Here is a 23,564-nt window from a genome sequence, read left to right on the forward strand (position 1 = left end):
CCTTCAGGCTGTTTCCCAGCAGGTTCCCCTGCAGCCCCAGGGTCATGGGCAGGGAGCCTGGTGGGGGGCAGAGCAAGGGAGGCCTTGGGCTGGGCCTGTGCTGCTGAGCTGGGCCGGGCTCCTGGGCCCAAGGGGAGCTCCTGGCAAGCGCGCAGCGCTGCAGAGAGCCAGCTCTGCCCAGGAGCAGCTCCTCTGCCCAGCGCAGCAGGGCTGGGGGCACTGCCTGCAGAGACAGAGTGGGTAAAGGCAGGCAGAAGTGGCAGGATGCACAGAGCTCGCTGGGGGAGAACACTTGCCAGCCCTGACCCCGGTAAGTCTCTGGCTGGAGGGCAATGCAGCCGCAGCTCCTGGAGGAAGGAGAAGGCGCGGGTGCAGGCAGGGGTGCCCAGGGCTGTGGTGCAGAGCAGGGTCCCTGCTGTGCCCCAGGGGCTGTGTGCCGGGGCAGGGCCTCTGCCGCCTGCCAGGCTCAGCACTCAGCCTGCGCGGGGAGCTGCCCAGGGCGCTGTGGGGAGAAGCTGCGGGTGGAAGGAGCCCCCCCGGCAGGGCAGGGTCCTGCTGCTGGCGGGAGGCTGCTGCCTGGGGCAGCCTGCTCACAGCTCCACAGTACTCCCAGGTTGTATCCAAGGCAAGAAGCCAATCAGGGGTTAGATGCTTGCATCTCCGCTTTCCTGAGCCTCTGCTTTCAGTTTTCTCTTCTTTGTCCCTGTGGAAATAGAAATAGAGGCTGTTATTTTTAAGAAGAGGCTGACATTCCTAAGCCCTAATAAGGAGCATTCCAAGGACCCCAGCAAGTCCCTTTCCTGCCCACAGAAAGCTCCACCACCACACGTGCAGAGTCAGCAGGGTCTGTGTGACCTGGTCTCTAGGACGTGTCCCCAGCGAGCTGCCTCTTGGCAGAGCCCTGCTGCCAGGTGGTGTCTGCAGGGCAGAGCTGAGCACCCGGCGGGTGGGATGGGGGCTGTGACCTGCAGGCAGGAGGCGTGGGGACAGAGACCCAGCTGCAGGCAGGGACAGCTGCAGGCAGCAGAGCCATGGTCAGGGAGTGAGTGGGAGCTGCTCCCAGAGACTCTGTGGTAGGGGCGATTTGGGCACCTCCCTGACATCCATGCAGTGCAGACACCTTACCCAGAGCAACCACATGGTCTCTGCTCAAATCCAGCAAAGCCTCTGCCCCAAAACCATGGGGTCTCTGACTGTTGTCCCTTTAGCAGCAGGACCCTCAGAAGGAGAGAACCCCCCAAGTGCCAATCTCTCAGTCCCATTCCTGCCCCTGAAAGCAGGAGCACTGGGGCATTTCTCTCTGTTTCTCCTCCCAGCCATCCTGCCCTTGGTTTCCCCTCAGTCTCTCTGGGCAGTGGGATTAAAGCCAATGCTCAAACATCAGAATAACGAGTCCTGCTCTGTAGGTATGTCACTGGGAGCAAAGTGCTCAAGCTGTTCCAGCCAATATGGCTCTGGGCACTGCAGTGCGTAGGGCTGGGAAATGAGCTGGCTCTGTTGAAGTCACTGATTTAACGTAATCCAGCAATGTCCCTGAGGTTCTCCTGCTGGAAGATGTTGAACAACCCCTCTGTACTACAGGTGCACTGCATGTGAACTAAACTATGGGTTTCAGAATGTGTCACGGCCTTTCCTAGGTAGCCAGTCCATGTCCTTTTGTCTTTGGATAGGCTCCAAGGCCAAGAGACATCAGATGTCCAACAGCAGCTCCATCACCAAGTTTCTCCTGCTGCCATTCGCAGACATGCGGGAGCTGCAGCTCCTGCACTTTGGGCTCTTCCTGGGCATCTACCTGGCTGCCCTCCTGGGCAACGGCCTCATCCTCACCGCCGTAGCCTGCGACCACCGCCTCCACACCCCCATGTACTTCTTCCTCCTCAACCTCGCCCTCCTCGACCTGGGCTGCATCTCCACCACTTTCCCGAAAGCCATGGCCAATTCCCTTCATGGTACCAGGGCCGTTTCCTATGCAGGTTGTGCTGCACAGGTCTTTCTGATTATCTTCTTGTTTTCAGCAGAGTATTTTATTCTCACCATCATGTCCTACGACCGCTACGTTGCCATCTGCAAGCCCCTGCACTACGGGAGCCTCCTGGGCAATAGAGCTTGTGCGGAGATGGCAGCAGCTGCCTGGGGCAGTGGGGTTCTCTATGGTCTGCTGCACACGGCCAATACATTTTCCCTGCCCCTCTGCAGAGGCAATGCTGTGGACCAGTTCTTCTGTGAAATCCCCCAGATTCTCAAGCTCTCCTGCTCAGACTCCTACCTCAGGGAAGCTGGGCTTCTCACATTCAGTAGTGTTCTGTTCTTGGGGTGTTTTGCTTCCATTGTGCTCTCCTATTTGCAGATCTTCAGGGCCGTGCTGAGGATGCAATCTGAGCAGGGGCGGCACAAAGCCTTTTCCACGTGCCTCCCTCACCTGTTTGTGGTCTCCCTGTTCCTCAGCACTGGCTTTTTCGCCTACCTGAAGCCTCCCTCCACCTCCTCCCCATCCCTGGATCTGGTGGTGGCAGTTCTGTACTCAGTGGTGCCCCCGATATTCAACCCTTTCATCTACAGCATGAGAAACAAGGAGCTCAAGCGTGCTATCAGGAAAGTGATTACATGGATTTTTCTTAAGATTGATACATTTGTCCTCTTTCTCCACAAGTGACTTCCTTTGGTTTCCCTTGGAGGTTTGGTACTTACTTTCATTACCATGATATTATATTTATCTTCAGTGTCATTTCCATGTATTACTTTCATAGAAAAAAGTATTTTATTCACCCCACTTCTCCCGAGGTATGAAATTGCTATTTTTTTTTTCTCTGGACATTTTTTTTGTCTACCTGGATGCCAGTACTCTCTCTTAGCATCTGCTTAATAAAATGGAATCTCCCCAGTGCACTGCCTGAAATCCTGTCTCTTCTTTCAAAGATGTTGCCAATAACATTGCTGAGCATGTTCCCCTCTAAAGGAAAAGCTGGAGAAAAAAAATGGAAAAGGACTCCAGGGTTGATTTAAGGGAGAGGCAGATGACTGATATATTTCAGTCATGGTCTTAACAGACTTTGTAGAGAGATTCAGCTAAGTTATTGAGCATTACTAACAGACGAGAGCAGTGAGAAACTAAAGGCCTAAAAACACCTTCACCCCCGTCCACCGTCTTCTACCTCCTCCCCCCAGTGGTGCAGCGGAACGGGGAATGGGGGCTGCAGTCAGTCTCTAACACTTTGTGTCTGCCGCTCCTTCATGGTCACCCTCTGCCCCTGCTCCAGTCTGGGGTCCCTCCCATGGATGCCATCCTTCCCGAACTGATCCCCCCAGGCCCCCAGCTCCTGCGTGGGTGCCTCTCCATGGGATACAGTCCAGCCTGGAGTCTGCTCCGGCAGGGGTCCTCCATGGACCACAGCCTCCTCCAGGCCACATCCACCTGTTCCACCGGGGGCTTCTCCACGGGCTGCAGCGTGGAAATCTGCTCCATGTGGGACCCATGGGCTGCAGGGGGACAGCCTGCTCAACCAGGGGCCTGTCCACAGGCCGCAGGGGAACTTCTGCTCTGGTGCATGGAGCACCTCCTGCCCTCCTTCTGCACTGACCTTGGTGTCTGTACCAAGGACTGCTTCTCACTACATTTTCTCACTCCTCTCTCCCAGCTGCAGCTTCAGAGCAGGTTTTTTTCCCCCTTCCTTATATCTGTTCTCACAGAGGCCAACCCAGCATCGCCCATGGCTCGGCTCTGGCTGGTGACGGGTCACTTCTGGAGCCATCTGTAACCGGCTCTTCTTTAACATGGGGCAGCTTCTGGACTCTGCTCACAGGGTCCAGCTCTAGATCCCCCCTGCTACCAAAACAGTGACACCTAAGCCCAATACAATCTGCTGCACCTCAGGAGGCCTGTAACTCCATGCGTTTGGGAGACAAAAAGCTCATCACCATCATATGAGTTGGGAGATACCAAGGGTAGGGTTTAGGAGTAACCTGTTGGTGTCTGATGACAGTGAAAGTGGTGAATGGCCACTGAGGTACATCCCCGTGTCTGTCCCACATGGGGCAGGGTAGAGGACATCCTCTAGGAGAGTAATGTGGAGCTGCCTGGGAAGCTCAGGGGTTCTCCGTAGGGAGCATGTCCCAGGGGTGGGCAGTGCCTGGAGCCCTACAGAGTGAGAGCTTGCCCAAGGTGGAGTCACCCATAGGAACAGTGCCAAATTTTGATGTCCCCAGGCAAACAAGAACTCAGTGCCTGTGGGATTCAGTGAGGGACCAGCATGCTCAAAGAAGGAAGGCTGGAGAGGGGTTCCTCTCATCCTCAGGGAAGTCCAGCTGCCTGGATCTATAAAATACCTGGAAACCCCTAGTGTCCTTGGAAATATTCCCTTGTCTTCCTGAGCATCTGCCACAGATATTGAATCCAGAGTGAGAGTTTAGCAGCAGTGATCCCAATACAGATAGGTCTACTTCCCACCGTGTGCAGCACAGCCAGTGTGCCGTCACCTCTTGGGCACCACAGCATGCTTGGTCTGCTCATAGCACCACCAGCTCAGGGCCACATGGGGAGCATGGGGAGGTGGCCAGGAAGAGCTGGAGAGGAGAGAGGAGGCATGAGGAGAGATCAGATGGGAGCTGACCTTGACTAGAAGTTGCCTCAAATACTGGTTTCATCTCATCCAAGACAAGGTCTGGACATATCCATTAATCCCTAAACCTAAATGCTACTCCCCACCCTGACAGGAATCCACTACTCTAATGTTTGTCCACAATATCCCTTGAAGCCAAACTTAGTCCATAGCCTTTTTCCATTACCCTTACACTCTTGCTCGCCCTGATCCCTGCCCTTAACACTAACATTAAAATGCTCTAGTTAACCCTAGTCTTCTTGCAGACCTAAACAAAACCCTAAACCACAGAGCTTGACCATACCCTAACCACAGACCTGACACCACAAGCAGAACACCAAACACTTCCACTAGATTTTGCTTCATCTCTAACCCAGAAAAGTGAGCTCTAGTCACTAATGCCATACATGAACAACTAACATCCAAAGCCCCCATTCCTGTGCATTAACCTCCTCACCTTCAACCCCTCTCCTGACCCTTAACTTTAGGCGCTTACCCCCTTGGCGCAGGGCAGGAGCCGTGAGGTTGCTGTGCAGTCACATGGCATTCAAAGATGAATGTGAGGGGCCATGGATCTGATCAGCTCGTCAAAAACAAGGAGGAGATGGGTGGGAATGCTCTGATGAGCTCAGCTCTGCCTCAGGATCTCCTGCCCCAGCAGGAGGAATGTGATGGTGGCAGTGACTGTGAGGTCACTTCTGTCTCTGCAGTTGATAGGGCAGCAGCAGGAACGTGTCACGGAAAGGTACTGTGAGGTCACTTCTGTCTGAAGTAGCTGACAGGTCACCCTTGCCTTCTCCCTGGGATCTGTACTTTTTGGCTGGCATCTGCCAGTGGCCCTGGTAGGCCAGCAGAAGGCACCTGGTTGGCATGCTGACTGTGGGATCCCCTCTGCCTCCATACCCAGGAGGACCCAGACAGAAAGAAGGCCCGCATATGGGTTGTGCTGTCCCTTCTGCTCGAGTCCATGACTGGACAGCAGGAGGCACATGGCTTGGTTGTGTCCAGCCAAGAAGCTGCAAGGCCAGCAGCAGGCCCATGGCTTGGAAGATGCTGGTGTGGTGACTTCTGTCTGCTGGGCTGACAGGCCGCAAGGAGCCTGATGGGTTGGGATGCCTACTTCAGGAGTGGTTTCCACACTTATTGAGCTTTCTTTGGAAGTAGGAAATAGCAGGAGAGAAAAAATTGCCACAAAGTGCACCTTGGAAGGGTGGCACTGGCCATGAGGAGGAAGAAATATCTAGGGGAACAACTGGTCTTGCTGCTAGAGACTGAGGCAAAGAAGGCATTAAGTGCCTCAGCCTTTACCTCATCTCTTGTCACCAGGTTTCCCCCCACATCCAATAAAATATGATGATTCTCCTTAATCCTCCTTTATTAAAGTATTTATATAAACAGTTTTTATTGTCTTTGACAGTAATAGACAGATTGAGCTCCACCTGGGCTTTGGCCCTTCTAATTTTGACCTGCACAGCCCCATAAAGTTCAGGACACAGCTCCAGACAAACTGACAGCATGCGTGAGAAGGAAGCACAGAAAATGTGGAACCTGGCAGCCTCCCATCCCCTACCCTTCTGTGACTCTGTGCTGCAATTCCATTCAACTCGTTACTTCTGTATTATCCAAACTTCCCTGCAATTCCTGATGCTGCCATCTTGTCAGAGAGAGCACAATCACGTGAAGGTTAAACTGTCTGCCTGCAGACATGAACAGCTGACAGAATGGAGTGTCATTGTGGGGGAACCTTGAGAAACTGCAGGATTTTGCCTACAGAATCCTCTCGACATTTACAAGGAGAAGAGCTTAGTCCTGCACCAGAGGAAGAGGAACCCCACACATGAGGGCAGACTGGGACCCTGCTGAGTGAACAGTGCCCAGGAGGAGGAGGGCCTGGAACACCACGACGGATGCCATACGAGCAGTGGTGCCGCTCACCAGGAACCAGGCCAGCTTCCTACAGAGCTGCCTTAAGAGGAGCATTGCACCAAGAAAATCTGAGTTATCAGACTCAGCTGAGATCCAGTAAGACACCACACGGACAAGGGTCTAGAGCCAGCAGGGAAAGATGTGCAAGTGTGGGAGTCCTTTGAACAGCCAGGTGTAGACAGGATAGAGGGCTGTGACAAGGCTGAAAGTCCCAACAGGACCCAGGTCTTTGTGTCCATGGCTATGGCTGTTGTCTCTGCCACTGAGGCCTATGAGGAGACAGCTTGTCATTAAAGTACCAGGGAATCATTGCCTCCTCGACCCCACCCATGAACCAGGCAGGGGTCATACCATTCTCCTGCACTTGGCCATGCACATCCCCATCTCCTACTGCCCCAGGAAGAGCCCTGAGCAAGGTGTGTGCAGGGAAAGGATCTCCCTTCCTGGGTGTCAGTGGACAAGGTCTGTTCCTTTTCTTTGGTGAAACACATCCAGGTTGTCTACACATCAGTGTCACCTTTACACTGCCTTTGTCTCCTTGTTCTCACTGCCTCCAATGTTCTGCTCTAACGAGCTCCAAGGGAGGCTGTGTCAGTGCTGGCCCTCAGGGAGACACTGCAGGAAACTTGCCTCTGACTTGGACTTCTTGAGAGATTTCTTCAATTGTCTCTCAGCGCCTGAGGTTCGTGGGCTCATCACCAAAACCCCCATAGGGGTGATTCCAATGCCTTGGGCTGGGCCTCTGGTGCTGAGCTGGGCCGGGCTCCTGGGACAGAGAGAGCCCCTGGCAAGAGGGCCCTGGTGCAGAGAGACAGCTCTGCCCAGGAGCAGCTCCTCTGCACAGCGCAGCAGGGCTGGGGGCTCTGACTGCAGGCACCCAGGCAGAAAGTGATTCCAGGCAGCCTGGAGGGTGTGGGCAGAGGAGAGCTCAGTGCAGGAGAAACCTTCACAGCTCTGCACATGGTAAGTCTCCGGCTGCAGGGCAGTGCAGGAGAGGTTCCTGGAAGGGGCTCCTGGATCCGGGATGTCTCTGCCTGGCCAGGAGCTGCCAGGATGTCTCTTGTGGCTCGTGCTGTGTGGAGGAGAAGGTGCTGCAGAGCAGCCTTGGGCAGAGGAAGGGGAGGGCAGGGGCTGCCTGCAAAGAGAAGGCACTTTCTGCAGTCTCTGCCTGCATTTTCCTGCTCTAATTCTTGCGCAGGCTCTGTGTTAACAGAGTTGTAGGGATTGCACAGGTGAAGGAAATTCCTATTGCATTGAACTGAGACATAAACAGGTTAGTGATGAACCTGAGAATATCCCTTCCCTTCTCTCTGCTTACACACTGCACCAGGGCTTTTCTGAGCTGTTCTTTAGGACCTGCAGACAGGGAGATGTCCCTGGGAGGTGTCTGCAGGGCAGAGCTGGGCACACAGCGGATGGGATGGTGTCTGTGAGCATGGACAGGAGGAGACGTGGGGACAGAGAAAGAGCTGCTGGCAGGGACAGCTGCAGGCAGCAGGGACATGGGCAGGCAGTGAGAGGGAGCTGCTCCCTCCCTGCCATCCCCTGAAGTGCAGGCGCCTTCCTTGCAGCAGCCCCTGGTCTCCTCTCCTCACCAGCACAGCTTCTGTCATGGCATGTATAATCTGTGGAGCTGAGAATACGGGGTGTCTGAACCCTAAATCTCTGTGTAAGTAGGCACATTTGCTGCAGGTCCCCTCCACCTTCCTCCACAGAAGAAGGCATAGAATCACAGAATCATAGAATATCCCGAGTTGGAAGGGACCCACAAGGATCATCGAGTCCAGCTCCTGGCTCCACAGAGGTCTTACCCCAAAATTCCTACCATATGACAAGGAGCATATTCCAAATGCTTCTTAGACTCCAGAGCTCTTTTCCCTCTGCTGCCTGTGCTGGCCAGGTGGCACAGGGGTGTGAGGACAGGTTCTACCTCACCGACACCGCAGCCTCGGCACCGGGTTGGGTCCGCCCTGCCTGCCCATGCCTGCTTCTCTCCCTTGCCCAGCGTGGCAGCTGCTGGTGCCTGATTCTGACAGGGAATGCTGTGCATGGAGGGTGAAGCAGGAGGAGATGCTTCCTGTTCTCTCCGGCCAGACACAGGCGGTCTGTGAGCTGATTTCCTCTCTCAGGGTGGGGAATAGAGAAGACTCACATGGAGTCACACAGCCAAACACCCCTCACTCAACAGAGGGATCCCCTTCCCTGGAACCCTCCTCCAAGTACATGGCTCTGTTGGCACCTCTGTGTACCACTGCTCTGGAGCAGAGGTGGCCCATCGGGAGCTGCTGGGCAGAGGCATTTGCTGTGTACAGGACACTCAGCCAGCACGGAGCAGGGCTCCAGCCAGGGAGAGACAAAATGGTCTTCTAGAAAGAAAGGCAATGTGAAGGCTGCATTGAAGAATCAAATGCTACAGCTCAGAGCAATTTTCCCTAACACTCTATATTTTTTCTTCTTTGGCAGTGTCCCTGATGAAGGGCAGCAAATGCCCAACAGCAGCTCTGTGAGCGAGTTCCTCCTGCTGGCATTCGCAGACACGCGGGAGCTGCAGCTCCTGCACTTCGCGCTCTTCCTGGCCATCTACCTGGATGCCCTCCTGGGCAACGGCCTCATCCTCACCGCCGTAGCCTGCGACCACCGCCTCCACACCCCCATGTACTTCTTCCTCCTCAACCTCGCCCTCCTCGACCTGGGCTGCATCTCCACCACTCTGCCCAAAGCCATGGCCAATTCCCTCTGGGACACCAGGGCCATCTCCTATGCAGGATGTGCTGCACAGGTGTTTGCATTTGTCTTCTTGATATCAGCAGAGTTTTTTCTTCTCACTGTCATGTCCTATGACCGCTACGTTGCCATCTGCAAGCCCCTGCACTACGGGAGCCTCCTGGGCAGCAGAGCTTGTGCCCAGATGGCAGCAGCTGCCTGGGCCAGTGGCTTTCTCCATGGTGTCCTGCACACGGCCAGTACATTTTCCCTGCCCCTCTGCCAAGGCAATGCTGTGGAGCAGTTCTTCTGTGAAGTTCCACAGATCCTCAAGCTCTCCTGCTCAGATGCCTACCTCAGGGAAGTTGGGTTTATTGCATTTAGCTTTTGTTTAGGTGCTGGTTGCTTTGTTTTCATTGTGGTGTCCTATATACAGATCTTTAGGGCAGTGCTGAGGATGCCCTCTGAGCAGGGCCTGCACAAAGCCTTTTCCACGTGCCTCCCTCACCTGGCTGTGGTCTCCCTGTTTATCAGCACTATCGTGTTTGCCGGCGTGAAGCCCCCCTCCATCTCCTCCGTATACCTGGACTTTGTGGTGGCAGTTCTGTACTCTGTGGTGCCTCCAGCACTGAACCCACTCATCTACAGCATGAGGAACCAGGAGCTCAAGCATGCACTGAAGAAGCTGTTTCAGTTGTCTTCCAGAAGCAATTAGCTGCTGCTCTGCTGCTGCAATGGGAAAAACTCACCAAAAAAACATGGTGTGAGACACAGCCTTTCAGTGCCAGGTACCAGGTCCACAAATGCTGGCCCCAAACTGTGAGAAGCAAAGTAATAATGTTACGTACAGAAGGAGAGAAGATGGATCCTGAGGATACAGGGCTGCAGGCACCTGTGAGCAGTACTGACACTGACCTGTGGTCTCAATGCTCTTAGGGTAGGGAATAGGAGAAAGAGGCCAGTGCCTGTCCTGTGCCACCTCCCCTCCAGCCCTGCCCTCCCACAGGTGGAGTATTTCTCCCTTACTCGGGCACCAGCAGCGCTTTGCCTCCTCCTCCTCCACAGGGAGATGAGCCACAGGCCTGGCTGTGTGTGAGGGAGCAGCAGACCTGAGCAGAAAAAAAGCCAGTCTCATGGCACCGGGGCATCTGAAGGGTCCAGCCCCTGCGGTTGGGTCTGTTCTCCGCAGCAAAGGGCTGTCACCAAGCCCCAGGTCTGTGGTTGCTCCTGCAGCTTTGAGGACCACTCCAAGGGCATCACAGTAACGATGGGCAGGACCTATGAGGGTCAGCCTGCCCATGGATCGCAACAGGAGGTTGGTAGGATTCCATAGTACACAAGGACACAGACACCTCGTTGCTCCGTTTTCATGAATGTCTTTATTACAAATTGCTACAAAACCCTACCTGTAAAGCAACTACATAGTGCAAGAAACTACTAAGTTACCACTAGGAAAGCAAATATGGGCTTGTGATGCTTTCCCTAAATCTGCACCAATAAATACTATTTGAGCTGCTACTGGTACGACACTCATGAATCCACTTGGTGGAGGGCACAAGGCAGGGCACCTTCCCCTTCTTTCTTTGGGGCCAGTCGTGATAGCTCTTGAGTATTGTGAACATCGTTGGGCAACCCTAATGACATGCCTCCAGACTCTGTTTCTGGCTTTTTCCAAGGGTAAACAACTAAATAAAAGGATACCAGAGGGCTGTTGGCATAACTGCCTTGAATACAGAGAACGTCAAGTAGTTGTCTACCTTGCCTGGTCTCGCACAGGACCCTTCTGTTGTGGGGTTGCTGAGAGCCGAAGAAGAGCAGGTGCCGATGGCTGCCACAACGGTGCACCGGCAGCAATAGCGCACTGACCTCCAAGTCCTCCAAGCTCAAGAGCTGTGTATTCCTGTGAGCAAAAAGTCAGACAAAGGGGGCAGGAGACCTGCTTGGATGATCAAGGAGATCCTGGAGTGACTTAAATGAAAGAAGAAAGCATACATAATGTGGAAAAGGGGACAAGCCACTTGGGAAGAATATAGGGACAATGTCTGAGGATGCAGAGAAGTGACAGGGAAGTCCAAGGCCCATTTGAAGTTAAATCTTGCAAGAGGTGTCAAGGACAACAAAAAGGGCTTTTTCAAATATATCAAGAGCTGAAGGAAGACGAAGGAAAATATGGGCCCACTGGTTAACGAGGAGGGTGCCCTGGTGACAAAGGATACACAGAAGGCAGAATTACTGAATGCCTTCTTTGCTTCAGCCTTCACTGCTAAGACCAGCCCTCTGGAATCTCTGAGCTTCGGGACAAGGGAGGAGATCTGGAGAAACGAGGACTTTCCCTTGGTTGAAGAGGATCAGGTCAGAGATCTCTTAGGCAAACTTGACACCCACAAATCCATGGACCTCGATGGGATACATCCATGAGTGCTGAGGGAGCTGGCAGATGTTACTGCTGGCCCACTCTCCGTCATCTTTGAAAGGTCATGGAGAACAGGAGAGGTGCCTGAAGACTGGAAGAAAGCTCATGTCATGCCAGTCTTCAACAAGCGCAAGAAGGCCCCAGGCAACTACAGGCCGGTCAGCCTCACCTCCATCCCTGGAAAGGCGATGGAACAGCTCATCCTGCAGGTCATCTCCAGCATGTGGAGGAGAAGGTGATCAGGAGTAGTCAGCATGGGTTCACCAAGGGAAACCATGCTTCACCAACTTGATAGCCTTCTGTGATGGAATGACTAGCTGAGTGGGTGAGGGAGAGCAGTGGATGTTGTGTACTTTGACTTCAGCAAGGCTTTCGGCACTGTCTCCCATAACATCCTCACAGGCCAGCTCAGGAAGTGTGGGATGGATGAGTGGACAGAGAGGCGGATTGTGAGCTGGTTGGATGGCAGAGGTCAGAGGATTGTGTTTAGTGGAACAGAGTCTAGTTGGAGGCCTGGAGCCAGCAGTGTCCCCCAGAGATCTACACTGGGTCCAGTCCTGTTCAACTTATTTGTCAATGACCTGGATGATGGAATAGAGTGCACCCTCAGCAAACGTAAAGATGTGCTGTGTTTCAGGTCAAAGTGCTCCGTTTTGAGTCAGAGCTCACCTTTTTTTTCTTTTCTTTTTTTTTTTTTAACCCAAAGACCTCATGTACAGGTGCTGATAAGGTCTTGGTAGATAACCAAATAAAGGAACCAGCAGGTAGTCGTTTTCTGTTTCATTTTCTGTGACTCTTGTTTCTCATAATTTCTCTTCAGGTACAGCAGTGCTTGTGGGATGAAGAGCCCAGCTGCAATGCGGAGGAAAAGCCCTGGTGGCCCTTGGGGCTGCCCCATTTTGCCCTGGCAGGCACTCCCTCTCTGTGAGTCGAGGTATTGCTGGCATTTGTAATCCCTGCTCAACTTTGTCCTTGGGGTTACATCGTGAACAAATTCATCCTCAAAAGAAGGCTCTGCCCCATGAGCACCCGGTGTCCAGCTGGTTTGGAGATACTGCCAAGGAGTTCTCAGAAACACTGACAAGCATTGCAGAGTGATAGGTTCACTGAGACTGGAGGGGACGTCCAAAGCCCATCTAGCCCAACCCACTAGCCAAGCATGGACACCTAAACCAGGCAGCCCAGGCCCATTTCCAGCTGTTCTTTGGGTATCTCCAGTGATGGGGACTCCGGTACTTTTTAGGAAACATGATCCAGTGCTTGGTATTGCTCACAGTAAAAGTGTTTTCCTCTGTGGAATGTCATGTATTCTCATGTCTTGTCCTGTCATGGAGACTGCTGAGATTGTCAGAGGAAAATACCTGATAACGAATCCATGTCTCATAGCCACGTCATAGCAGCAGACAGAGACGGGGCTGAGGGACTCAATGTTTTCTCTGTATTAGTCTGTACCAAAAAGTTCTCCTAGGCCTATGTATTCAGTAAAAGAGTTCAAGGATGAGAAGAGCATGTGTTGACAGGAAGGCCATGAAAAGCCACCAGGACAAGGGCCAGTTTCTGTCCCTGCAGGGGACTGACCCTGGGCAAGGCCCAGCTTGGGAAGCAGCCCTGTCAGACGTTCTTGGTGGGCAGTGAGCTGGGCAGGAGGCAGCCGTGTGCCCTGGCAGCACAGGAGGGAAGGCTGAGGGGCACCTCACTGCAGCCTGCCAGGAGCTGCAGGGATGTCAGGAAGAGCCCAGGGCCAGGCTCTGCCCTGCAGCCACGAGCCCTGCCTGCCCTTCTCCTGCCATGCTGCATGCGGTAGCTGCAGCAGAGGGGACCCCCAACCAGCCCCTGCATGGGGCTCTACCACCCGCCTCACCCCAGCCCTCTCCAGTGCCCTCCTTGCTGCTCTCTGATGCACGCCAGGACCTCCCAGTGCATGCTGGCCAGCACATCTGCTGAGGGCCAGTGCGGTTGCTGCAGGGGCAGGGAGCTCAGCATGGCCTTGCCCTGGGCCTCCCTCTCCCCTTGCCCTCGGCCCAGGCTTGTCTCTGCTGGCAGGAGCACTCTTGGCATGCGCTTCCTGGCCTCCCCTCGCCTGCGCACAGCTGCTGCCCACTCAGGCTGCTGGCACAAACGTGTCCTCACAAGCAGCACCACCCCTTGGGCTGCTTCTCTTGGCCTCCCCAACCCCACTGCATAGACTCCTTGTCTCTGCTGGGCCACCTCTTAAACACCCAAATACATCCCTTGGCTGTCAGCTCCCTCTCCCCTGCCCTGTGGGGTGACAGACCCAGAGTGGGACATGCTACCTGTATTTGATATTGTTCTTGTGTATTTGCACTGGTGATGGCACAAAAAGACAGCTCCTTCAGCAATCATGTACATCCTTCTTCATGTTAGGACACAACTCAATGTCCTTCACTCTGCTTTATCTCATGGATGAACTAGATCAGTTCTCCTTGATTATTCTGAGGCACAATGCAATGCTTTTTGCCTTCTGTCCCTACAGTACAATATGTGTGACTTTCTCTTACTCTGCGCATTGACCTGACGGGTCATTTCACATTTTTCACTTTCAAAACCTTAGTTTTTTTTTCCAAAGTGGGGCAAGCTGATGGGTTCTGGCTCAGCCATTTGAAGCATGCTATACTTGAGTTTTTCATCCTGAGTTTGCTAAAGATGACCCAGGAAGGTAAATGAATGTTCAAGTATCTAGTTTGAATAAGGGAGAGTATCATGGGTTTCCAATGGCCATTCCAAATCTAGGTCAATCCCAGGAACCCACTGAAGAAGAGGTTTGTCTTTGAAGGGGTTTCCTGTGCTGGGCTGGGCTGGAGTTACAGGGACAAAGACCACTGCTGGCAGTGGAGGTGCTATGGGAACTCCACCTGGCTCCACCTGATTTTCCCAAAGGGCTCCGGTCTCCTGCAAGTCTTTTCTGACATCTGCCAGTCCAGGGAGGTGCCTCAAACACAAGGGGGCCACAGGAGGTTTTCCCTGGTTGCTTATGGTCAGACAGCAAAGCTCTGCCTGAATACCCAGTAATTTTTTTAGTACTTAACTAATAAAGAAACTACTCACCAGCTCAAATGATTCAATCCCTTCTGCTAAATGTCTCACGTGAAGTGTAGTTTCTATCATGAAGAAATGCTAATTTCCATGATCTATATTCATCACAGGAGAAGAAATACTGATGATCTCCTTTACTTGCACTGTCATCGCTTTGTCTATCATGGTGTGCTCCCTCATCTTCCAGGCTCAAAACCCACCTTGATTACACAGACAGTGCTGAATGTCCCCTTTCCAGCTGCCTGTCTGGACCTATGCACTTCCCATCGTTCTCCTGGTTTGCCCTCCCCTTACTCTTTGATCATTCAGACCGCTCTCACCAACCTAGTTGCTGCTTTGAGTTTCAGTGAGTTCAAGGTCGCCCATCTATCAGCAGTCTGTCTAATGGTTTCCTTAGCAAGAAACTCATCGTTTATCATTGAATTAGTATGATATGGATTAATATTAACACTACTATTTAAAATTTCCTATTAATCAGTGTAAAATACATCATGTACAGTCATCTTTCTGGGAATGTAAACATCACTGGAGGCAACAAAATGAGGAACTTGAGCTTTGTTTGTTTTGAAGATTGCAGCATGATTTCCTGTTGTTTGTTTTTAAATAGGAAAAACCCTGCTTTTCCTATCTAAGCAGGGCTTCAAAGGAGAAACCCTAGACCAATATCTATAGGAGAATGATGCTCTAAACAGAAATGCAACCAAATTCAGCCTTTGAAATGAGGAAAGATTTCTAATAGATGCTCTTTGAAATCTTCCTCCTTAACTACACCATGAAAGCTCTCCAATTAGCTCTACAAGTCTTGAAGAAAACTTTGGGAGAGATATGGCTCCTTAGGAGTTTCTGCATTTTAGTGAGTTCCATGGTGTATTTTGGTGCTGAGTCTATAAAGCACAGGTACTGAGAGGAGAATGATGCAATTGCTTAAGAAAGTAAAGTCAGAAGGAACAGTTGAATTGACTTGGAGTATTAATGGGCCCCACTGAGGGCTGTTACTAACAAAGCCTCCCCAGGGACTTGTTAGGGCAGATAATTGGAGGCCATGATTACAGGTAGGCAAAGGCACTGTGCTGAGAAAAGTCCAGGTTTTAGTGAAGCAGAAGGGCCAAGGCCTGACCCCAGCCACTAGGAGGGGAGATCCTGAACCCCCATGTCTCGCTCAGGGCTCTTCCTAGGGTCTGTGGGATGTGGTGGGCAGTGCGATCCCACGAGAAGAACAGTGGTATGACACCTCTCCACCTCTGAATAGGGTTGCAAGGAATGTAAAATTTCTGCTCCAGTTTCTAGTGGGCAGTCCTCCAAACACAGTAATGAATACTATGAGCAGGACTAGAGGGACCCTGCCTGAAGCCAAGGGGAGTAAAGAGACAATCAGGTTTATTGGACTGTGTGGATTCGATGGCCTGGCACATCAGACCCAAAAAAGTACAAGGCACTAGTGGACACTGGAGCACAGTGTACTGTGATGTCATCAAGCTATAAAGGGGCAGAACCCATCTGTATTTCTGGACTGACATGGGGATCCCAACTGTTAACTGGAGACAGAGGAAATTAAACAGTTGTGTGCATTCCCGATCTCTCACAGTACCCTTCTATTGTGGGGTTGCTGAGGGTGGAAGAAAGAAAGGTGCCCATCAGTACCACAGGAGCGCGCCAGCAGAAATATTGCACTGAGACTCCCTGATTCCCATCTATGAGCTGGTTCATCGACTGGAGAGCCAAGGATCGATCAGCTAGACTCGCTCCCCCTTTAATTGTCCTCTGTGGATACTGCAAAGGTCTAATGGTGAGTGGAGGCTAACAGTGGACTATCGTGGCCTGAATGAAGTCTCACTACTGCCAAGTGCTGCAGTGATGGGCATGCTAGATCTTCAATACAAACTGGAGTCAAAGGCAGCCTACTGCTATGTCACAACTGATATTCCTAATGCATTTTTCTCCATTCCTTTGCCAGCAGCATGCAGGTAACAGTTTGCTTTAATTTGGAGGGGCACCCAGTCCACCTGAAATCAACTGCCCCAGGGGTGGAAACACAGCCCTACCATTTGCCATGGACAGACCCAGACTGCCCTGGAACAGGGGGAAGCTCTTGAACACCAGCAGTACATTGATGGCATCATCATGTGGGGTTACAAAGCAGAGGCTGTTCTTGAGAACAGGAAGAAAATGTACTAAATCCTTCTGAAATATGATTTTACATTAAACAAAATAAGGTCAAGGGACCGGCACACTGGATCCTGATGCAGGCTGACCAGGGTCAAGGGGGCTGCAGCTCTGGCTCGGGCTGGGCGGTGGGTGGCAAGCAATTGCATTGTGCATCCCTTGCTTTCTACATGTTATTACTATTATTATTATTATCATCATCATCATCTCTTCCTTTTCTGTCCTATCAAACTGTCCTTATCTCAACACATGAGCTTTTTGGGGGTAAGGGTGAGCTGTGTGGTGCTGAGCTGCCTGCCAGGTTAAAGCACAACATGCTTGACAACCACACTCTAAAACCCCAAATCACGTCTTCCCGTGTTCAGAGGGAAGCAGTCTGAGATGACTTCAGTCTGCTGCAAGCACCACACCCCAGGAGAGACCCTACTGCCTTCAGGAGCTGTCAGCCCTGAGGCCTTGGGGACACCTTGAGGGAGCCCAGTGGCACAGAGCAAGCGATGCCATGGTCAGGTGCTGTGCTGCTGAGCTGGGCCAGGCTCCTGGGCCCAAGGGGAGCTCCTGGCAAGCGGGCAGCGCTGCAGAGAGCCAGCTCTGCCCAGGAGCAGCTCCTCTGCACAGTGCAGCAGGGCTGGGAGCTCTGACCACAGGTGTCATGAGGAGAGGAGAGGAGAGAGGGGCTCGAGGCAGTGAGGAGCGCAACAGCAGAGGGCAGCGTGTGGCAGGACAGATCTGCAGACTCTTGACACAGTGAGTCTCTGGCAGCAGGGCAATGCAGGTGTAGTTGCCAAAGGGGTCTTCTACAGCTGGCACATCCGATGGCTGATAGCATCTGTCAGGATAGGTCTCACTCCACCTGTAATGTGGACTAGAAGATGCTTTAGAGAATGGCATTTATGAGGGGGCATTTCCAGAGGAAGACCGAGGCTTGGTTAATCTCAAGAGGCTTTTTTTGGTTGTGTGCTGTCAGATTCCTGCAGTGGAGGGGAAGCAGGTTTCATGGCAATGGATTTTCTGAATTGTAGAGGAGACTGAGATTCCTAGAGTATTGCACTGAGAGATCAATATGTCAACGATGAACTTGATAAAGTCCCTTCAGGCACCTCAGCTTAAAGACTGCACCAGCTTCATGTTTCTGGTCTCCTCAGGTTTTAACTGAGCTGATCTTTAGGAGCTGCAACCCCTGTGACGCCCATGGACAGGGCTCTGTACTCAGTAGTCCTCTGCAGGGCAGAGCTCAGCACACAGCTTATGGGATGGGGTCTGTGAGCGTGGACAGGAGATGTGGGGACAGAGAACCCGCTCCCAGCAGGGACACGGGCAGGCAGCAGGGACACGGGTAAGCGGTGGGAGGGAGCTACTGCCAGAAATGCTGTGCGAGGGAGGGCTCAGGCACCTCCCTGCCATCCCCTGCAGGGCAGGCACCTTCCCTGGGACACTCCCTGCTCTCCTCTCCTGCCAGCAGAGCCTCTGCCTTCAAGCCCCTGGTGTCCCCAGCAGGAGCTGCCTCCTCTGCAGACAGATCTGCAGCAGAGAAGGGTCTGCTGCGTCCGTCTGTCCCTCCCTGGCCTTGCCTCCCCTGGCAGCAGCTGGCATTCCTCCTGGCTTCACCTGGCCGTGCTGCTGCTGGTCTTGTTTCCAGGCTGGCTGGGGATGGGGGTTTCACATGCACATGGAATGAACCTTCAGTGTGCTTGGGGGAAGGGGAGTAGGGGGACAGGGTGAAGGGTCTGGAGATGTGCACTTTGAGCATGGATTCAGCAGTGCCCTGGTTCTTTTCAGGTGAACATGTGAGTGTAATTATCCCGCAGCTCATAGACATGCCAGCAGAAGAGAGCAGCTTTTATGGACAGACTGGCTGACCCCTCTGAAGGAACACTCTGCACTAAAGGGACAGTCCGTTTGCCTCTGTGGAGCCACAAGGTTTCACTTGGAGTGTAACAGGAACGACAGTATACAGAAAAGAAATCCAGACAGCCCTGCTCTGCAGTTGGGTGAATTTGGAAAGGCAATGTGGATAATCACCTGATATGAGGAGTGAATTTTATCTGTGATTACCACATTCCCCTTTCCTTATTATTATAGGTGAGGACTGACTACAACATTGCCCAGAGCAGAGTATCCTACTCTCAGGGACACCCTCAGGCAGCATCAATCACAACTCAAGAAATGAACCTGCAACATCTATGAAGAATACACCAAAACTGAATTAGTTCTTATCAGATAATTCTGTTGTACTTCCTTACTGCCTTTTTCCTCTGTGGTCAGGACCCCATGCCTAGAACTACCAAATGCCTAACAGCAGCTCCATCACCGAGTTCCTCCTCCTGCCATTCGCAGACACGCGGGAGCTGCAGCTCCTGCACTTCGCGCTCTTCCTGGGCATCTACCTGGCTGCCCTCCTGGGCAACGGCCTCATTCTCACCGCCGTAGCCTGTGACCACCGCCTCCACACCCCCATATACTTCTTCCTCCTCAACCTCACCCTCCTCGACCTGGGCTGCATCTCCACCACTCTGCCCAAAGCCATGGCCAACTCCCTCTGGGACACCAAGGACATCTCCTATCAAGGATGTGCATCTCAAGTCCTTTTTCTAATCTCGTTCTTTGATGCAGAGTATTCCCTCATCACCATCATGGCATGCGACCGCTACGTAGCCATCTGCAAGCCCCTGCACTACGGGACCCTCCTGGGCAGCAGAGCTTGTGCCCAGATGGCAGCAGCTGCCTGGGGCAGTGGCTTTCTCCATGGTGTCCTGAACATGGCCAATACATTTTCCCTGCCCCTCTGCCAAGGCAATGCTGTGGATCAGTTCTTCTGTGAAATCCCCCAGATTCTCAAGCTTTCCGGCTCAGACTCAGACTACCACAGGGAACATGCAGTTATTGGTTTTAGCCTTTGTGTATTCTTTTGTTGTTTTGTTTTCATTTTGTTGTCGTATGTGCAGATCTTCAGGGCGGTGTTCAGGATGCCCTCTGAGCATGGCCGGCACAAAGCCTCTTCCACGTGCCTCCCTCACCTGGACGTGGTCTCCCTCTTTCTCAGCACAATCATGTTTGCCCACCTAAAGCCCACCAGCATCTCCTCCCAATCCTTGGACCTGGTGGTGTCATTTCTGTACTCGGTGGTGCCTCCAACAGTGAACCCCCTCATCTACAGCATGAGGAACCAGGAGCTGAAGGATACAGTGAGGAAACTCTCTGAAAATTTTCCATATGAGTAATGTCCATATATTCCTTAAAGGATTCCCACAATATGTCAGAAAATGTTTTGTCAATGTTTTTCTTTTTTTTTTTTAATTAATTTCTCAAATGAATGATTTTGACTTTAATCCTGCTTTTCTTCGTGTTCTGCCTGTAAATTCATTAATTTATTCTAAACTAATCATCTTCTGTACCTATACAACCAGGCTTCCTGTGCAGATAAAAACAATAAAGATGCCATCAGAACCTTACTGGTCTAAGGTCCAATCTGTTCACACCTTTTCTAGTGCTGGGGGAGCAGCCCCAGCATGCAGGAGGGGCTCAGGGCCAAGAGCCCAGCTGCTACATGGAGGAGCAGCCCCGGTGGCCCTCGCAGCTGCCCCTCACTGCCTGCTGGGCTCTGCCTCTCTGCTGCCTTTGGGTCGGGGCTGCTGCTTCCCTGGAGCCATGGCCATGGCCAGCAGCAGGACGTGGCCTTTTCACTGCTGCTTTCTTTTGGCTTCCACATTGTTCTCTTGTGCTCTTGTACGTGGGTTAGCCCTCAGATCTCGTGTACCTTGGTGACAGTCCTGTTGTCTCTGCACTGGCATCCCTGTCCCAGCAGGCAGCAGCAGGCAATGTGCAGCCCTGTGTCACAGCTGCCCTCCCTGATACCACGGCAGTAACAAATGGGGCTCAGCAGGGCAAACCCAGAAGCCTGGATGCCTCTTCCAATGCCGCTGTTAGGAACAGAGCCAAGGATTTGCTCCATGCTCTTCTGTTTTCTGGGGTTCTTCATGGAGTGAAGGACACAGGCTTCCTGTCCTTGGGTTCATTAGGTTCACAGGGTGGTCTGTGAGGAGACCAGGGCTGGACCAGGATCTCCCTTTATGACAGCACTTATCAAATCAGAAGACAACAGGCCTTGGACTCATCTGTATGGGAATGTGCACCTGCTTTGGGGATGATGGTCAATGCCAGCCTGGAGAGGAATCTGGATCTGCCAGGAGATGGCAGGGGATCTGCAGGGACAATGCTCAGTGGGTAGTGATTAGAACCTTATAAAATGAATGACCATCCAAAGAAGAGTCTGGTAAAGGAAAAGGCGAATCTGAGGACTCCTTGGTCTAAGGAGGGCTCTGCAATGCCAGGAGAGGTGGTGAAGAGCGAGTAGGTGAAGGCACATAACACTGAAGAATAATAGAAGAGGCAGTATTTGAAATCTTGTGGGCCACCTCTGGTACTGCACTCGCCTGCCCTTTGTGCCCTTAGAGACACCCCATGGTCCTGCCAAGCACTGCCTGGTGCTGAGCCAGGTCTCCTGTACTGGCTTGGGGAGCGGGGCTGGCCCTGCGGGGCACAGGCACTCTGTGCTGGTGATCTCCCAGGCAAGAGACCACGGCTCCTGCAGCTTCACAGACCTCCGTTTCCTGAGCTGTGGCTGACCCCAGCCCAGGGGCTGCTGGAGAGCCCAACCAAAGAGGCCGCCTTTGTCCCAGCAGCTGCGGTGCCTTGCGAGGGGCTGGGGCTGTGGTGGCCGTGCCCAGAGCCCTGCAGCAGCCTGCGGTGGGCACTGCCATGAGGCCAGCCCAGCCTGGGCTGCAGGACTGGGCTGGGCTGGGCTGGGGAGAGGGCAGGGAGGTGGGGAGAGGTGGGCAGGGGCTGGGCTGGGCTGGGCTGGGCAGTGCGCGGCAGAGGGCAACAGCAGCGTCAGGGAGCGGTGGGAGCATGCAGGGGAGGGCTCCCAGCAGGGCTTGGTGCTGCAGAGCCAGGGCTGCGTGAAGGGAGCCCAGAGCTGCAGGGACAGGGGAGAGGAGGCCCCTCTGGTCCCTAGCTGGCCTGGGAAGAGCAGGAAGGGGGTCCCAGGGCATTCATCCTCTCACTGCAGCCCGCCAGGACCGGCAAGGCGGTCATGGAGTGTCCAGGGCCAGACACTTCCATGTGGTGCGCAGGGAGAGGGCAAAGCCTTCTAAGGGGAACAGAGGGCCCCATATGTCCGCCGGACCCTACCAGTAGGGAAGTCTGCTGCCTACCTGGGGTCCAGGTCAGGGACATTGCCAGGAAACTTCCTGACCTTGTCTCTGCTGGGCCCCAACTTCCACATCCGAATGTGTCCCTTGGCTGTCAGCTCCGTCTCCCCTGCCCTACAGGATGACAGAGCCAGAGTGGGATGTGTTACCTTTAGGTAGTGTAGTGCTTCTGTGTATTGGTGGTGGCATAGAAAGACAGTTCCTTCACCAGTGATTTACATCCTTCTTCGTGTTAGGACATAACGTCCTTCACTCTGCTTTATCTTAGATGAACTGGATTAGGTCCTTGATTGGTCTTAGGCACAATGCAGTGCTTTTTGCCTTCTGCCAAAGCAGCACAATACATATGACTTTCCCTTACTCTGTGCATTGACCTGACAGGTCATTTCACATTTTTCACTTTCATATTCTCAGTTTGAAAGGGAGGATTTCCCAAAGTGGGGCAAACTGATGGGTTCTGCCTCAGCCATTTGAAATGTCCTGCTCTTGAGTCTTTCAGCCTGAGTTTTTCACAGTTGACCCAGGATGGTAAATGGATGTTTAGGTGTATACTAGGAACAAGGGAGAGTATCTTGGGATCCCAGTTGCCATTTCAACTTCAGATCAGCCCCAAGAACCCACTGAAGAAGGGGTTTGTCTTTGAAGGGGTTTCATGTGCTGGGTTGGGCTGCAGTTTCAGGGTCAAAGACCACTGCTGGCAGTGGATGTGCCCTGGGAACTCCGTCTGTCTCCACCTGATCCACCAATGGGCTCTGGTCTCCTGCAGGTCCTTTCACACAGCTTCCATTCCAGGGAATTACTTTAAATGCACCAGAGCCTCTGGAGGCCTAATGATTTTATTGAAGGCATAACCATGAAATGTGACTTCAAGGAAATATTTCAAATGCAAATAAACTACTCTGAAGATCTTGGCGCTGGTTGCTTATGGTCAGATAGTAAAGCTCTGCCTGAATACCCAGTAATTTGTTCAGTACTTAACTAATAAAGCAACTATTTATAACCTCAAATGATTCAATCCCTTCCCTAAAATGTCACACAGTGTATCATGAAGGACTGTGAATTTTAAAGATCTGTATTCGTCACAGGAAAACAAATACTGATGTTCTGTACTTGCATCGTCGTTGCTTTGTCTGTTATGGTGTGCTCCCTCATCTTCCAGGTACTTGCATCTGTCTTGACTAACCAGTCCATGTTGGATGTCCCCTGTCCAGCTGCCTGTCTGGACCTATGCACTTCTCATGGTTCTCCTGCTTTGCCCTCCCCTTATTCTTTGATCATTCAGACCGCTCTCACCCGACCCAGCTGCTGCTTTGAGCTTCAGGGAGTTCAAGCTTGCTCATCTATCAGCAGTCTGTCTAATTGTGTCCTAAGGAAACTCATCATCGTTTATCACTGAATTCATATCATATGGATTAATACTTATCTTAATACTTATAATTCCCTATCTCTCAGTATAAAACACTTATTGTGCTGTCATCCTTTTGGGAAGGTATACCTCAA

The 23,564-nt window shown here is 52.5% G+C and overlaps 2 protein-coding genes across 2 annotated transcripts; both read left to right on the plus strand.

The window, feature by feature from the left end:
* Positions 1–1,861: 1,861 nt before the first annotated feature.
* LOC136787137 (olfactory receptor 14J1-like) lies at positions 1,862–2,653 on the plus strand. Its single transcript, XM_066984270.1, has one exon. It carries the CDS (start codon positions 1,862–1,864, stop codon positions 2,651–2,653), a length of 792 nt encoding a protein of 263 aa, XP_066840371.1.
* A 16,726-nt stretch (positions 2,654–19,379) lies between these two features.
* Positions 19,380–20,075, plus strand: LOC136787138 (olfactory receptor 14A16-like). The gene has a single exon (XM_066984271.1). The coding sequence runs from the start codon at positions 19,380–19,382 to the stop codon at positions 20,073–20,075; it is 696 nt and encodes a 231-aa protein (XP_066840372.1).
* Positions 20,076–23,564: the final 3,489 nt, after the last annotated feature.

This window comes from Anser cygnoides, chromosome 28, assembly GCF_040182565.1.
Source record: "Anser cygnoides isolate HZ-2024a breed goose chromosome 28, Taihu_goose_T2T_genome, whole genome shotgun sequence".
Taxonomy (NCBI): domain Eukaryota; kingdom Metazoa; phylum Chordata; class Aves; order Anseriformes; family Anatidae; genus Anser; species Anser cygnoides.